General features: G+C 40.8%; 1 protein-coding gene across 1 annotated transcript in view; it reads left to right on the top strand.

The window, feature by feature from the left end:
- The window catches only part of scube2 (signal peptide, CUB domain, EGF-like 2), a 177,750-nt gene that overhangs the window by 127,642 nt on the left and 32,514 nt on the right, over positions 1 to 17,594 (top strand). The window contains exons 12-13 of the mRNA XM_068046883.1: positions 4,879 to 5,082; positions 15,805 to 15,975. Coding sequence (XP_067902984.1) covers positions 4,879 to 5,082; positions 15,805 to 15,975 — 375 coding nt within the window. The remainder of the gene's footprint in view (positions 1 to 4,878; positions 5,083 to 15,804; positions 15,976 to 17,594) is intronic.

The raw sequence follows: 17,594 nt of genomic DNA, 5'->3' as shown, positions 1-17,594 counted from the left end.
AGCCCACCCACCCAAAGCCCAATTGAGCCACTTAAGTGGCCAATTAAGGGCCTCTTACTGCCTCCACTGGAATTTTACCAGCTTTTGGGGGACTCTCTACCACATGGGGAGACCGTTCAGCGAAACCTGGCAGACTCCCGGTATGCTCCAATGTTGTGGGGGTCCTCCTTTTCGGGCACTCTTTGGCACATGGAGGGGCCCCCTGACAGCAGTGGCCACCCCTGTGGCAGCAACACTGTCTGCCCTCCACTACTGAGGCCCTCCCCAGACCCCACTTACCTGACTGACTGGCATGGCCATCGATGTGCCCTCATCCTGCAGGTGTAGCCCCAGCATGGCCACTGCTAGTAGTAGTGCTGATGAGCATGCCAAGCTGCCAGCCCTCTGATTGCACTGGCAGCTGTTGGGGCATGCCGCCATCCTTAATAAGGATGGCAGCCCCGGCAGCAGCCACTTAATTGGCTGCCACTGGCAAAATGCGGCCCTGGGTCCCGCTGACCTCCAAAGCGAGGTCGTCTCCTGCCACTGACATAAAATGCTAGCCATTTGCTTGGTATCTACCCTGTAAAGCTGCATAAGAATATATATATTTCAATTAGTAGTCTATTCAATCTCTCTCCTCATAGGACATTCCCTCATCTCCAGAATCAGTCTAGTGAACCTTCGTTGCACTCCCTCTAAGGCAAGTATGTCCTTCCTTAGGTACAAGACCAAAACTGCACACAGTACTCCAGATCTGGACTCACTTGTAGGAAGACATTGTAACTCGTATACTCCAATCCCTCTGTAACAAAAGCTCTTGTCTTCCTAATTGCTTGCTGTACCTGCCTGTTAACTTTCTGTGATTCATGTATAAGGTCACCAAGGTCTCTCTGAATGAAAACATTTCCCAGTCTTTCACCATTCAAAAAAATTCTGCCTTTTTCATTTGTCCTACCAAATTGGTCAACTTCACACTTCACCACATCGTATTCCATCTGCCATGTTTCTGCCCACTCACCCAAACTGTCTATATCCCTCTGCAGCTTCTTTGCATCCTCCTCACTTTTTACCTTCCCACCTAACTTTGTATTGTCAACAAACTTGGATACATTATACACAGTCGCCTCATCTAAGTCATTAATATAGATTGTAAATGGCTGAGGCCGATGTACTGATCCGTGCGGTACCCCATTAGTTACAGCTTGCCAACCCCAAGATGTCCTGTTTATTCCTACTCTCTGTTTTCTGTACATTAGACAATCCTCAATCCATGCTAATATATTATCCCCAATTTCTTGTCCTAATTTTATATATTAACCTCTTATGTGCCATATTATTGAATGCTTTTTTGAAAATCCGAACACAAGATATCCATAGGTTCCCCCTTATCCATCTTACGAGTTAGATCCTCAAAAAACTCTTCCAGATTTGTCAAACATGATTTTCCTTTTATAAATCCATTTTGACTCTGCATAATCATATTATCATTTTCTAAGTGCCCTGTTATCTCGTCCCTAATAATAGATTCTAGCATTCCAGATTTTAGCAAGCAACTGTATTTCTCCTTAGCCAACCAGATTGAGCAATACTTACTGTGACATGCAGTCTAAACCAGAAATAGTGGCCGAAATTTTACAGTGGGCAGACAGGAGCTGGACTCCGACGTAAATGCCGGTGGCGAACCTGCTTCCGCCCAGCCTGGGGATCCGTCCTGTATTTTATGGGTCCCCAGGCTTTAATTGGCCCGAGGCGGGACTACCGCCCGGGAGCGGTGGCCACTGCTGGGACTGCAGCTCAGCCGACCGAGGAGGATACCAAGGAGCCGGGACTGAAGGTAAGTTTGGGTTGCCTCACCAGGGGAATTGGTCATGCCCTGATGAGGCTAGGGTGGTCGTTTGGGGAGAGGGGGGCGTCTTGGATCCCAGGGCTGGGTTGGGAGGTGGGGGTGGCCCTCAATCGGGCACCCTGTGCCCGACTTCCTTCCCCCCCCCCCGCCACCCCGGGGTGCAGAAAGGCCGGCAGCTATAGCTGGGTGGCCTTTCACATCCCCGGCACACCCGCTTGCCACGGGTAAAATACCCGTGGAGGCGGGTGAGGGCCGTTAAGTGGCCATTTAAGGGTCGATTGGCCGCGGGCAGGTGGGCCGTTTCCCACCCCCCGCCCCCCTCGCCGGACCTCCGTAAACTTGGTCTGAGCCGGAATTGGGGCGGGTAGGCCTCTCTGAGCCTTTTGCTCAATTTTACGCCGCTCCCACGTCACTGGGGCGGCGTAAAATTCCAGCCAATAAATTCGAATATTTAATTCAATCATGTAAATTATGCACAGATAGTGAAATAGAGAGGGTAAGAAAGATGGGATTAAGAGAAAGATAAACAAGAAAGAAGGAAAATGTTAATAAATTAAGTTTTTATTTTAACTTTTTAATTTAAAAACATTTCAACAATAATTAAAATCTGAAGGAATGAAACTCCACACTTATAAAAATTAATTTTCAGTGCCAGAGAGGTTGTTTGGCAGTTGTTAAAAATTCACTTACACTTGAATGAAAAAGTCTTAACTTTTTCTGGTGTGTTTAGTGGGTATCTAGTCTAAAGGAGCCCCAAATTCACACCTTCCAGGTATGTGTATGTGAATGCCGAGTCTTTTGGTGAGATATTGTTATACTGAAGCTTTTGAAGGAGCAGGGCAACTCGGGCAACAACTTCCTGAAATCTGCACTTAACTACTCGTGTGCATGCCAGAAGTGCTGTTCGATTTACTGCTCAATAATGATGAATATTTATTGCCTCATCATTATTTCTACTCAAATTCCAGGCCATTAATTGCCTCAATTAGCTATTTAGTTGTTTGAATATTCTCACAATGAAACAGTGTGAATAAGTATAAAACCTTTGAATTCCAGTGCAAGCAAACACTTTATAAAATGAGTTCTTTAAGCATGAAGTCATTATTCACTATTTGGTGCACACCTGGAGCTCCTGTTGCAGTCTGCTGTATACTAAAATTTCTGTCAGTACTTACCTGTTTAAGGAATGTTGCCCTTTTTCTTTCCAGGGTTCAATGCTACAAACCTGCTAACAGTAAAGACAACAGCAACTTTTAAAATCAACACAGGAAGATGTGAGTTAAGACGAATCAAAGAGAAGCTTAAACGGAGTCTAAAGCAGGTCTCTTCAGGTATATAGCTGCATTTCTAAGGAATGTGAGTCACTTAGGCTGCTAGCTCAGCCTTTCTTAAAGATCAAACCAGAAAATAATTGTTCAGAGTATTACTGCTCCATCTGCACAATTGACAAAGTGAGTCAAAAAATAATTAAAGCTTGGATCATTTGTGGTGTTATTCTGCTCTATGCAGCTGTTTACTCATGAAGTGAAATTAACCATGCCATGTCTTTCATCATTGCCTTCACTAATCGTCCATCAAATTAAAACTCACTTCACTCAAAACCAAATACATTCAATTTTCACATATTTAGCTGTATAGATTACTCAGATAATAGCAGAACAGCAAATTAATTAACATGTCCCTTAACTTTCTTGATGCCTCAGTTAACAGCCATACAGGAAAGAAAGTTCCAGGGTTGTGCTGAGTTAGGTGATCTCTGGGTAAACTGGGGCACAGCAACTGGCTTCAGTCTTCCTCATGTAGGGAGGGGGAAAAAACTAGCTGATTGTTTTGCTCACCCAGTGATCTCTTCTGTATGTAGACACTAGGTGAGTACAGGCTCAGGCTTGGCTAATTTACCCTGAGGGCAGATAACTTGTCAACACCAACTGTCTGGGCTCATACATGAAGAAAGGCAGCTTGGCAAGGTACTGGAAGGTGACTGGTACTCTTGAGCGGAACCAAACCCAGCAGCTGTCAGTACCTATTTGTATTATAATCTATAACCCAGTTATATTCAGTGTACTATCTCCTCACCTCTCCGGCTCCACTGTGCAAGATTAAAGAAAATTATATCGAAATGCTCCTGTAAACTGATGATGATTACTGAGCTACAAATGTACCCCAAAAAAATACAATGGGTATTTTTAAATACCTACCTAAATGTGCTAGCAGCATATATCCATCACAGGCAATTCATTTACACTTCCTCCAAACCAATCCACCTTGCTTAAGTATGGATCAGATAATAAATTAAAGCCCTTTCCAGTTACTAATCAGGTTCATTTGTGTTTATGTCAACACACAGAAAAGCCTAATTTTCCTAGTTCAAAGAACTGTCAGCTGAACTTTGTAAATGTGAAGTGCAGCTCCTCCAAGAAAAGTCATGACGATTGGAATCACAAGGCAATGACAAGTGAGGGATCAACCATTTCTGCTATATTTGAGGTTGAAATGAAACCAGAGGAGGTGACAGGTTGGTTTGAAGAATTCAGAAGGTGAATTTACATATTTCTTCCTGTGATCATTGTTTATTTTCTCTCATCTCTCTTCCCTGTTATCTGTTCTTAACAAAAGTATCTCCTGTTTTTAGAAGTCAATGATTTTTGGTTGGAAGGGATGTGGCCTTCAACTTGGAAGCAGCTGAAAGCAAAAAAAACTAACATTCATTTAACAATTGATCTTGCCTGGCTAAATAAAGGTTTCATATGTGCAATATTAATTTGGGCACAATATTAAAAAAAATTTAGATGAGGACCATTAACTTGGCTTCATACATCTGAAGGAAACATCTCCATTTCCATGTTGTGTAAAACTGATTTCTATGGTGCTGGTTGGTCTGTACTTATAACTTGTATTTTGAATGACTTAGTGATGGAAGTAAAGCATGTTTACATAGTCAGCGGTATAGTGGTGAATTGGTGCTTCCTCTCGAGGTTCTCAGAGATTCTGTCTAGTAGACTGATATTATTTCATGTAATTGTATGATTGGCTCTGTTGAATTCTTGTAGAAACCTGTGATTTTGGATGCATACGAAGAAAGACTGAGAAAAGGCTTCGAAAAACAACAAGAACATTGAGGAAATCAATCAACAGGGAACAGTTCTACCTGCACGTAGCTGGAGCGGACTATGAGGTTGCTAAGAAAAGAGTAAAAACAGTGGATTTACAGGAACCATGTGGAACTGGTCAGATTCTTCAGAACAACAGATGTGGTGGGTACAAAACTCGAGGGTCTGGTCTTTCTGCTTCCGCACTTGCGACTTCACAATTTTTTGTCCATTCATTAAAAAGGTTTGAAATTCATGGTCAGCACAGAGGAGGGAAACCATGATCTAAGATTCATAATATAACTGAAGTAGCTTTTTGAAATATTGAAGCATTATCACTATCACTAAACCAAACAATGCTCGGAATTATGGTTATTTTGACTTTTATATTCTGTCTTTATGTATATTTACTGTTTTAATCAACTTTGACTTATGCATGGAAAATTTATGCAATTTTTTTATTTGAAGCTCATACAACCTTTTACCACACTGCTTATATTTATTAATTGCATACACAAAGTTGTCTTTGTGTTATAGACGAGATTTGATGAGCCACATTTTGCCAAAGCAGGGCATCTAACAGCATCTGCTGTTGCTTAGATTTGCCCTTGCACATTTAGATTTTTAAATTTTTTGCATGGCAAGTTGCTGAGGGTGTGAGCTTATAACTGCGCAGCAAGGGAAACAGGGCATCTGGGACCTGAGTGAACAGGGCAAGCAACAGGGTATCTCCTAATCAAATTGAAGATTGAGAAATAAACAAGATGGAATGAAGAGAGAGAGGACGCAGAAAGGAAAAATAAAATAAAAAATAATCATTAATTTTTAAAATATCCAACAATAATTAAAATCTGAAAGAATGAGGCTCCATACTTGTAATAGTTAATTTTCAGTGCCAACAGGGTTGTTTGGCAGTAATTGATACTTAACACATTGTTAAAGGATACTTTGCCTGGAATGGAGAAGATTTACTTTTCTGTAGCGAGTTCCGTTCATATCTACCACACAAATGCAGCAACTTCATGATATTCAATGCATTTCAATTGTGAGGTAAATGATGAGGTGCCGTATTCATGAAGCTAACGGTGAAGTGATGCAACTCAGACAGCAGTTTTTGGAAGTATTAAGCTTAACCACAGAATTGCCGCTTGTCTGAAGTTGCAGTAAATTTGCGCGTAAATCATGGTGAATGCCATTCGCCTCACTGTTATTTTGACCAGTATTTTTACAGTTGGTGAAAAGTGAATGTTTTAATTTTTGGCTAGCGATGTTATACTGGCTTAAAAAGAGCAAATTTAAAGGTCACTAAGCACATTGTGTTGTGCACAGGTAGAGGTTGCAGTAATTTTTGAAAATTTACATTTTAGTATTTTCAGAAAATAATTTTGAATGTTTGAATTAAATCCCACCAAAGTTTTTGTTGTTGTTGCAGATTTTCAGTATTCTTAATGTACTGTTCTACCTCTTCATACCAATAAGTAGAAAATCTGTTCAGCAATAAGACTAGCTGAGGAAATTACGGATGTTGTACAGCATGCTAATGCAGACTCTATAATAATACCATTTCACCATACTTCTTTTGAGTTTTGAACAGGAACTTGTATTAAATGTGTGGAAAGTAGATAATTTGGATGCAATGCTCTCTGATGTCTCCCTGGAAGTCTTAGTGCAAGAGGTGAAATCAAGGAGGTTTGTCTGTTTCCCAGTTGTGGAAAGAAGATTCTTAAAACCTACATACACCAGGCTCGAAGAGATGTGACAGAGATGGTCATTTCTAGGAGAATCACTCCCAGGACCTGGATTCAATGTAGGAAATGTATCAGTGACCTGACAGGAGTAGCAAGATGAGTACAACTTTCTGTTTCTTTATCTCTCTTAGTAACACCTAGAAACATTTCTACTCATAGCAACAGCTGAATAATTCCCTCTCCTGCATTGTATCCTTCATCACCAATCACAAGGGCACCTCTACTGCTCATTCCAAACACTCACATCTTGCATGTTACCTTCACAACAGCCACTAATAGCATTTTGTTCTGACATGGCAGCAATTATAGAACCAGGAACCTCTCTCATAACTCCATCCTTATTTCAAACTCCAGCCATTTGCTTTCCATTCAACATAGCCTCATCTTGTACCTTGCTACTTCTCCCTCTTAGTATATGCACTACATGCAGAAACCCCATGCATGTTTACTTTCCTTTTCAGTAGCCAATCGCTAACTCTCGTCATCTCTTGCTGCAGGCATAATACAAAGGTGAGGAATAGGACTGGGGGGAACCATTTATCATTATGACCCTCATCCAGATGGAGCACAAATCTGTGGAAATCAGTGGCCATTCAAGAGTGATGCACATTGGAGATGGCGAAGTTAGCAGACGGGCTGTCTGTCTATTACTTGTACCCCTTCAAAAAATTGCACATTTACACACCTTGACAACTTTAACCTGCATTGTGAAGCCTGATGTCTATGACTGTCCAGCCCATCAGTGCTACGATAACTTTTGTCCCATTTCTCTTTCCTTTAGGTCCTTCTCTGCAGAAAGACTCTGAAGAATACACCTCTGAGGACAAGAATATTTCTGTGCCCAAGTCCCTCAAGCACCAGCACAGAGATTTGCATCCTGCCTAAGCTAGTCAGTGAGTTAGAGGGGTCTGCACTTAATAAAGCAATGTACATGAATGAACAGGAGCAGGCAGTGGTGGCAGGGACAGTCCAGGAGACAGCTCACCGAAGGGCAAGGTTGTCTCCCAACTCTGCTGAACAGGACAGTGATGTGGACTTCAGGAGCCCAGCAATAAGATGAAAAATACATGTGTCACACAAGCGAATATACAAGGAATTAGAAGATCTGCCTGCGTGTTTCCACACTATGACTGCAAGTATGGAGGAGTCCACTTCCAGCTTGGGTGGTGTTCTGTCGAATGGTATCATCACTCTGCAGTCTACCTTGGAGTGTGTGGCCACCTTCAAGGATGCGGCAGCGTGGCCCTCACACCAGAAACCTGTCTGACCAGCTTTTGTAGCTTTGATGGAAGCTCAATTAGCTGCCACTCAGACTCTGGGCTCCAATGCATGTTCCACCTTGAAGAGTTTGGTGGGCCACATGGAAAACAGCTGTCAAGGCATCACTTATCTCCTGCACTCTCCTGCAGATCAGTGGGAGTGATGAGCCACTGCCCCATGGGAGCATCGTATGATGCCCCCTCTCAGGATGTCAACACAGCCGTTCCCTCACCATTAGTTGTCCCTGACAAATAGGACATTGATGACCTGCTTAATGCGGTTGTGCAATGCAGACAGGGAATTGCCGGGATGCCTCCTGAAGGGGAACCTGGAGGGAACCTGAAGCAAAAAATGTAAATATGTTCATGACTTTCACAACCACTGACTAAGGATGGCCACCTGGCCCAGCAGGCAGCAGGTCTTGTTCCTCACAGAAATCCAAAATACTCTTGGCCTACAGAGCCTGTGGGTTGGGTAAGATCTTCTACGAGCAGTCCACCATGCCTGGTGTCTTCTAACAGGCTCACTGGCTATTCCACGTGGTTGTTGAAGCTGTTGCTGTTGCTGCTCCATCCAAAACAGAGAAGAAAGAAAGGCACCCATGATCAAATGTGTGCAGAGTCAGGGTGAGTAAAACAAAAAAAAAAATCAGAAACAAGCAATCTCCAAGCTCAAAAATCCATCGAAAATCCAAAAAAACATTAGTGCTCTGAGCTCCATGGTCTGAGCATCTGCACCCGAGTATCCTCTAAATAGTGCTACCAATGGTCCTCTGAAACTGATTAGGTCCCGATTTGATGAAAATGAATGGGTTTTGAGTCAGTTAAAATTGGGTTAAAAATGACATCATGGACCCTTTGCAAGTATTCATGAGACCTGCCTGCTTCTGGTTGCTGCCTCGGTCACGTAAAAATGTGTGTGGGAAGTAATTGAGTGAGACCTGCAGGAGTAAGTTTTCATGCTTTTAACTGCGTTGCTGTCCTGCTGCTGACAGGTGGAATGGGTTAAAATCACCCTCCCCCTTCCCACATATTGCACCAAAAAGTAGTTCAAATTTGCAACAAATTCAGTGTTGCCATTGGGTGAGCTATGCACATTTAACTTTTTGCATGCTGAATATCATTTTTATTTATTTTATTTTCCATCGAATACTAAAGCAAGGAAGTTATGGTGAATCTTTATAATGGTTTGACCTCAACTGGAGTATTGTGTCCAATTCTGGGCACCACACTTTAGGAAGGATATGAAGGTATTAGAGAGGGTGCAGAAAAGATTCACGAGAATGGTTGCAGGGATGAGGATTTCAGTTGCATGGATAGTTTGGAGAAACTGAGGCTGTTCTCCTTAGAGAAGAGAAGATTGAAAGGAAGTTTGATAGAGGTGTTCAAAATCATGAGTGGTCTGGACAAAGTAGATAGAGAGAAATTGTTTCCATTGGCGGAAGGATCGAGAGTCAGAGGACACCGATTTAGGGTATATGGCAAAAGAGCCAAAGGCAACATGAGGAAAAGCTATTTTACGCAGCAAGTGGTTAGGAATGCACTGCCTGAGAGTGTGGTGGAGGCAGATTCAAGCGTGACTTTCAAAAGGGAATTGGATAATTGTTTGAGGAGAAAAGATTTGCAGAGCCACAGGGAAAGGGCAGGGGATTGGGACCAGCTGAGTGCTCTTGCAGAGAGCCAGCATGGACATGATGGGCATAATGGCCTCCTTCTGTGCTGTAACCATTCTATGATTCTATATTTTTTCCTCTTTACTCCTGAAGGCCGTGAGTCACATTGAGATCCAGAAAAAGAACTCTGGCTAATTTTTTTTCTTCCATCTCTATTTTGGGGACACTGAAATTCTGGCTGAGATCAGCTAACTCAGCACAGATCAAGGATCATACTTGGGACATCTCTGACCTGTGTGTAATGTGGGTGATGCTGTTACACACTGAGCCATCATGGGGAGGGCAGGGGATGGGGCAGTGAGAGATGCAGCATTCCAAACGTATCGAGACTTTATACCACATTTTTTTGATATATGAAAGAAGGTGGTGGTCTCTGCAGTGTTTTCTTGATGTATACTTTTTATTCTTGTTAAGACCTAGTGATACAGGAAGATGTTTTCTGCTGTGGTGCTGAAAGCTATGTAGCCACTTATAAATTCATTATTAGTGTAAGTGATGTTATATCACTCAGATATTTTCATGGCCTCTAGGACTTTTAATATAAAATTGCAATACTTTGGCACCAAATTGAGTGTTATAGTGATAAGTGTAATAGTTTACAGGATATAACACATCAGTTGGTCTACTTATGATATTGAAGTTTTACAATAAGTTCATTGCTGTCATGTGATATAATGTCATTGTTTTGCCAGCTTATAATTTGATCACAAACTCCAGCTGTCCCCCAATAGCACTCTGCTAAAAGGGGAAAAGACAGAGAAAAGAAGAAATCACTACATTTGTATATGTTACATATGCAGTTATGCACTTTGGAGTATGTTGCAAAAGACTAACACGTTGATGAGCTGAGATACTATTATTAGGCTCCATCATCTGTTTTAATCTATAATTACCAAGTGGTTTGCATTTATTATGGTTTAAGATATTGACAGATATTGACAATCACCACGGTAATTCTAGAAAGAATCAAAAGATACAACAATTCAGTTTTAAGAAATTAATTTTTATTTGGATATTATGCTACAAGTTTGCAAATGTGCAGGGCTATGGGGAAAGGACGGGGATGGGATTAGCTGATTTGCTATTGCAGAGAGCCTTGGTGAGACCACTCTGGACTATTGTGTACAGATTTGGTCTCCTTACCTAAGGAAGGATATACTTACCCTCGAGGGAGTGCAACAAAGGTTCACCAGACTGATCCCTGGGATGGCGGGATTGCCCTATAAGAAGAGATTGAGGAGACTGGGCCTGTATTCTGTAGAGTTTGGAAGAATGAGAGGTGATCTCATTGAAGCTTACAAAATTCTTACAAGGCTGATGCAAGTTTCCCCTGGCTGGGGGATCAAGAACCAGTGGACACGGTCTCAGAATAAGAAGTAGGCCATTTAGGACCGAGATGAGGAGGAATTTCTTCATTTAGAGTGTGGTGAATCTTTGGAATTCCCTTCCCAAAAGGGCTAAGGAGGCTCAGTCATCGAGTATATTCTAGACAGAAAGATAAATTTCAAGATTTTAAAGATATCAAGGGATATGGGGATACTGCGGGAAAATGGCTTTGGGGTATAAGAATGGCGGAGCAGGCTCAAGGGGCCGAATGGCCTACTGCTCCTATTTCCTATGTTCCTGGAGCCGATATAGACACAATGGACTGAATGGCCTCCTTCTGTCCTGTAACCATTCTACGAGTAACTGATTTATCAGACAGTGTGTGCCAACCCATCAGGAACTGAATTTAAAACAACTTTACTTTGGATATGTTTTCGATCAGGTTGATTGATATTTAGCTTTACAACATCTGAGAGCTTAGGTTTGTTTTACAAGCCTCGGGAGTGGTAGCAGCTTTTTCCCAAGGTACTAATAATGTGGAAGAAATTGTCTCCAGTAGCTTTTGGTATGCTTGTTTTTTCATCCATGTTTGTTTATCTATGAATGAAGAACTGTGATAATAGACTACAGAGGGCTTCCAATGTTGGTTCAATTCCATAAAATACAGATGTGTGCATACATTTAATACATAAACCAATGCAATGGCCCATTCCTTTAAAAGATTGTGGTTTATGCAAAAACATTTATATTTTAAGTACTTAATTTTGCAAACATTAAATGTAATAATATGCCAATCATTATTATACATAATTAATTTCAAGTTGTGATCAGTCTATTTGGATTTAATCATTGAATCAAATAGCGATCATGTCAGCATTTATTCTAAATATAGTGGTGGCTGTTCATTGAGAATTCCTGTACTCTCGAAAGCCTTCCAGTCTTGTAATTAGTTGGAAATGAAGGTTAAATGTGATATATATTCTTTTTATTGCCCATGTTAAAATCTCATGCTTCTGCATTCATGCTAGTTTGTGATTGATGCATTGTACACATGGTTACACAGCATGCCCTCAGCGTGTGAACTGTTCTGATGGGCTGACTCTGATGACACTGTGTGCAATAATCTGAATCAGTTGTTTGTGATTTTCCTTGACACGTCTAGGTGTGATTCCTATTAAGAAAGTGGTAAAATGTGAGACCATGACCTCTTTGATTTGATTCATCCCCTATTCAGTGTGATGCCACAGCATATGGCTATATCATCAGATGGACAGGCCAAAGTGCTCAAAAAGGGAGAAAATATTCTTTGTTAATTATTTTTGTAATCCTTAATTGTGCCAAGTAGATTTTGTTTTTATATAACATGGATAAATGTTAACAAACAGCTGTTTGAGGAACTAGAACAGGGGGAAATTATTGTGGTTATCTAGAAGGAATAATAAGAAGGTAAACTGTATAATTTTGAAAAGGTCTGGACTGATTAGAAATTCTTTTTCAGCACAGTTCAGGGGTCTGAACCAGGCTATAATATTCTATTTATTTTACAAGTTGCCTCCAATGATAGGAGCACTGTTGAAGGCAGCCCTGTAAAGTAACCAAAGTGCTGTCAGAGGCATCCAAATTCTCTTTGGTAGGAGGTTAATTTCTGAGTACCAGCAATGCAAAATATAAATATTTGCCAATGGCGCATGAACATCATGTTCCTCAGTAATTTTGTTATCTGAAGCATATGCTTCTGGCAATGGAGGACCAAGAAGAAAGTGGTCAGAAAGTCAATTCGCAACCTGCAGAGCATGGAAATTTGGATTTCATGGGGCCAGCATTTAAAAGAAGGATGCTATATTAGTAATATTAGAGATGGTGTCAAAAATTATGTAAGATTTGCCAATGGCTATGTAGGAGTCCAATGTCGGCCGACATGCATTATTACCTAGTTCAAATGCATGAAGTCCAGTGACATCTGAATGAGAGCTTAGAGAGAAGCAGGTCCTTTACATAATGGAAGAATCTTTTGTGAATGCTCACACTGCTGACATGGAGGCCCTGGGTTTCAGTCTTCAGAAGTCTGATTTGTTCAGCTTCAATATACTGAAGGATTGGACAGAGAGGTAGGTGCGCCAGGGTCCATGTGGGCAGCTGTGTGGGTATGGATGTGTAAGGATGGATAATTGTCAACCTTGGCTCAGTGATAGTACCCTGTCTATTGAAGGTCATGGGTTCAAGCCTCACTTCAGGGACTTGAGCACATAATCTAGGCTGACGTTGCAATGCAGCACTGATGGAGTGCCGCACTCTTGGAGTTGCTGTCTTGCAGATGAGATGTCAAACCTCTTAGAAGGGCATAAAATATAATTTCATGGTTCTAGTACAGATGAGCCAACTGCACATCTCTCCTTTCATATTTTTCTTCCTCTTCCAAATAACACAGGAGAGTAATACCCCTTGGAGTTATAATATTCAGATTTTTCATTCCCTTAAAAATCAGGGACAAAAGTCTCAAACAAAAGTGCCCAAAAAGTATTGAAAAATGTAACTCTTGCAAACCAAAAGTTGATAGTATATATTCCAAATACTTGATCCCTCTTTCAACATTAACTTTCCGTCAGTCCAGCCAGTTCTCTGTGGACAAACTGAATTTCTGTGCAAAAATTGAGGAATTGCACATTGATTTCCATGCACTGGTTTCCACGACATTACTACATATTAATGCAAAAGAATGAAGCTCACACATGGTTTACTGGCCAAAAAGGCAGGTTGACCAGCCTGCTAACACATAAAGTTTACTTAAGTGAGACACTGGAGAGTACTTGTTGCCTCTATAAACACTTTTAGGGGAGGAAAAGTGGCAAAGGAAGAACATTTTCAGAAAAAGAACGAAGGAAAAAATAATATGGTACTGAATTTATACCAATACTGATGCCGGTTTTACACCAAACTCATAACATCAACAGCACAAGCTAATTATTTTGGCCATACCATTTCACAGCAACCACATTGGCTGGGAAGAGCATTAAATCAACTGGTATCACGCAAGGTCAATGATGTGCAAAATTGATTATTGCTGTTTGTTATTCTGGATGATTTAATAATCTATTTTCTTTAGAATACAATTAATAAAAGGAAATGCAAATTTGCAACACTGATATTCCAGGGCATAGAAGATAGACAATGAGGAAAAGTGAACATGCCACTTGTTAAACAAAAAAAGTAGAAACATAAATTATAAATGTCCTTTTTAGCCCCATTTGTTGTTTTTTCACACGGATAACCTCCTCCTTGGCTTTCACCAATGTCACATGAGTCAACAACTATGAATTGCACAAAAATCATCCAGTGTTTCTCACCCTTTAGTTTTCCTTCCTTTCCTTCACCCTTGTGAAGAAGTGCTGAGTATGATTGGTGTCTCTTGGTTGTCAATTTGTCAAAGATCACAGGAACTCGGTACATGGGTATTTGTGGGTGTGATTTCACATCATGTTACTTTGTAGCACAGCTTAGCACGTAAACATCAATGTACTGTACCAGCTCAATTGTATTTATTATGTGGAATCAAATTGAAGTTCAGTAACCTTAATGATGTCACGTTCAGAGTGTTTTTGTATTAGAAATGCGGCAAGAGGAGAAAAAAAATCAAATCCAATTCAACTATAGTATTCCACACTCTGATTCACATCATCACAAGATGACCCATTGGACTGCATTCCTTTGCTAACTAATCTGAATGGTTAGACGGAAGTACACCCAGATATATTTATAGGACTATGCATTATCTTAGGGATGCATTTGTTTATAATAAATACTTTGCAAAATCTTTAAATAATTCTTTTAATAAAAAGGCCACTTGGGTCTACAAAATAGAAGAGTAATATTTTCCAACACTGTCTTTGGGAGCCATGCAAAAAGGGCATACATACTAAATGTAGAACTACAAATGCTCCACATGCCACTGACCACCTCCAGGCGCTTACCCATTGTCTCTCGAGATAAGGAGGCCAAAGAAGGAGATTTAACAATTTATTTTCTTTAGAATACAATTAATATAACAACATGCCATGAGATGCATTTGCAATACTGATATTCCAGGGCATATAAGACAATGAGGAAAAGTGAGCATGTCACTTATAAAAAGAAAAGTCAAAACATAAGTTTTTCTTTCTGCTGAGGAGCAACATATAAATGCAGTTGAATGTCTTAGATCAAAAGTTTCCCACATCAAAAAATGTTGTGAAAAATATGTATTGCATTTGATATCTTTGCATTGAAGTTTGCAGGATCCCTTGGGTAGGCATTGCCACATGTTTTCATTGTATAGTCTTTGGAGTACTAAAAATATTACCAGTTCAGGCTACTTGAAAATAAATCTATAAAAATTAAGTATAAATAGCATCAGGAAGAACCTGGGTTCCACAATGTGCTGTAAACAATTCACATCACAGTGTAGCTGGGATAATTAATCGTTTGATTATTTAAAATAAGATATTATCTGTTATAATCTAAGCCTATGCCAAATGTTAGTAGTTCATGCACAACTCATACAAATTAAATCATAGAAGCATATCACTGTAATACAAGCATTCGCCATGTAATAACATAAGCGTTAATGCTACATTAAGATAAAAGCAAATTCAAAATCAACATGAAAGGTCAGATGTGCTTTTGACATTTTACACGAAGCAGATTTAAATCTGTTTGCAATTACATTTATTGGTGTCTCGCAGTCTGCTTTAGTTATCTTTCAGCATTTTTTACATAGCTCCATAAAAAGCAATTTTTATGTTTTTCAACAAGTCAGTACAAAGTGCGAAGATTATCTTGTCAATTCTGAAAAATGTATTCTCTTCCATCTATATAGTGACTGCTCCTTCTGATTTCTGTTGTTAGTTAGTTGTAGTGTCGGCACGTACTATGATGGCGAACAGGAGAAGTGCATTTTATGTCCTAGTGGCACATATCAGGATGAAGAAGGACAGCTTTCGTGTGAGCCCTGCCCAAACTCTGAGAACCAAGGGAGCCAAAGGTCAACTGGTGCACGTAATGTTTCAGAATGTGGAGGTGAGGCATCTTGACAAGCTGATACAAATGGAATAGTGATGAAATGGTACAATTAAATTGTTAGAAATGCACAGCAGGTCTCTCGGTTTCTGAACAACAACAACTTGTATTTATATAGAACTTTTAATGTAATAAAATATTCCAAGGCGATTTTACAGGAGCATCAGAAAGCAAAATTAAATACTAAGCCACGTATCACAATATTAGAACAGATGGACAAAAGCTTGGTCAAAGAGGGTGTTATAAAATGTCTTTAAAGGAAGTAAGAGAGGTAGAAAAGTGGAGAGATTTAGGAAGGGAATTCCTCGGCAGCTCAAGACACAATCACCAATGGTGGAGCAGTTAAAATCAGGGATGCTCAAGAGGCCAGAATTAGATGAGCGCAGTTATCTCAGAGGGTTGTGGGGCTGGAGGAGGCTACAGAAATATGGAGGTGCGAGGCCATGGAGGGATTTGAAAACAAGGATGAGCATTTTAAAATCGAGGCCTAACTTGACTGGGAGCCAATTTAGGTCAGCGAGCACAGGAGTGAACATGTGATCAGGACTTGGTATGATTATAGGGCGGCGCAGTGGTTAGCACCGCAGCCTCACAACTCCAGGGATCCGGGTTCAATTCTGGGTACTGCCTGTGTGGAGTTTGCAAGTTCTCTCTGTGTCTGCGTGGGTTTCCTCCGGGTGCTCCGGTTTCCTCCCACCGCCAAAAGACTTGCATGTGATAGGTAAATTTGCTGTTTTAAAAAATTGCCCCTAGTGTAGGTAGGTGGTAGGGCATATGGGATTACTGTAGGGTTAGTATAAATGGGTGGTTGTTGGTCGGCACAGACTCGGTGGGCCGAAGGGCCTGTTTCAGTGCTGTATCTCTAAATAAATAAATATAAAGACACAGGCAGCAGAGTTTAGGATGACCTCAAATTTACAGATGGTAGAATATGGGAGGCCAACCAGGAGTGATTTGGAATAGTCAAGTCTAGAGGTAATGAAGGCACGAATGAGGGTTATAACAGCAGATGAACTGAGGCAGGGGCGAAGGTAGAAATGGGTGGTCTTAGTGATGGCGTGGATATGTGGTCGGAAGCTCATCTCGGGGTCAAATATGACACCAAAGTTGTAAATGGTCAGGTTTAGTCTCATGCAGTTGCAGGGAGAGGGATGGAGTTGGGAACTAGGGAGTGGAATTTGGAGAGGGGATCGAAGACAATGGCTTCAGTCTTCTCAATATTTAAGACAAGTGTAACGTTCATTGGAGCTCAAAAGCCATTCTTTCAAATGCCATGAGAGTGAAGCTCGAGCTTCGAGAGCTAGAAAATTGAAGATTCAAGCCCTGCTACAGAATCAAAGTATGTAACTTCGTTTGACACATCGATGCAGTATTGAGGAAGTTCCACATTGGTGGAGGTGTCATTTGTTCGTTGAGACATTAAAGCTAGATCCCATTTTCCTGTTCAGGTAGTGTAAAAGCTCCTATGATACGATTCAAAGAAGAGCAGGGAACTTTCCCTTGTCATCTTTAACCCCTCAACAACATAGCCAAAAACAGATTATCCACTCAATTATCTCATTGCTGTTTCTGAGACCTTGCTTTGCACAAATTGTCTACTTCATTGTCTACTTCACTGT

Source organism: Heterodontus francisci, chromosome 14, assembly GCF_036365525.1.
Source record: "Heterodontus francisci isolate sHetFra1 chromosome 14, sHetFra1.hap1, whole genome shotgun sequence".
Taxonomy (NCBI): Eukaryota; Metazoa; Chordata; class Chondrichthyes; order Heterodontiformes; family Heterodontidae; genus Heterodontus; species Heterodontus francisci.
Note: the sequence above shows the minus strand (reverse complement) of the source record. Positions and strands in the feature narration are given on the sequence as shown.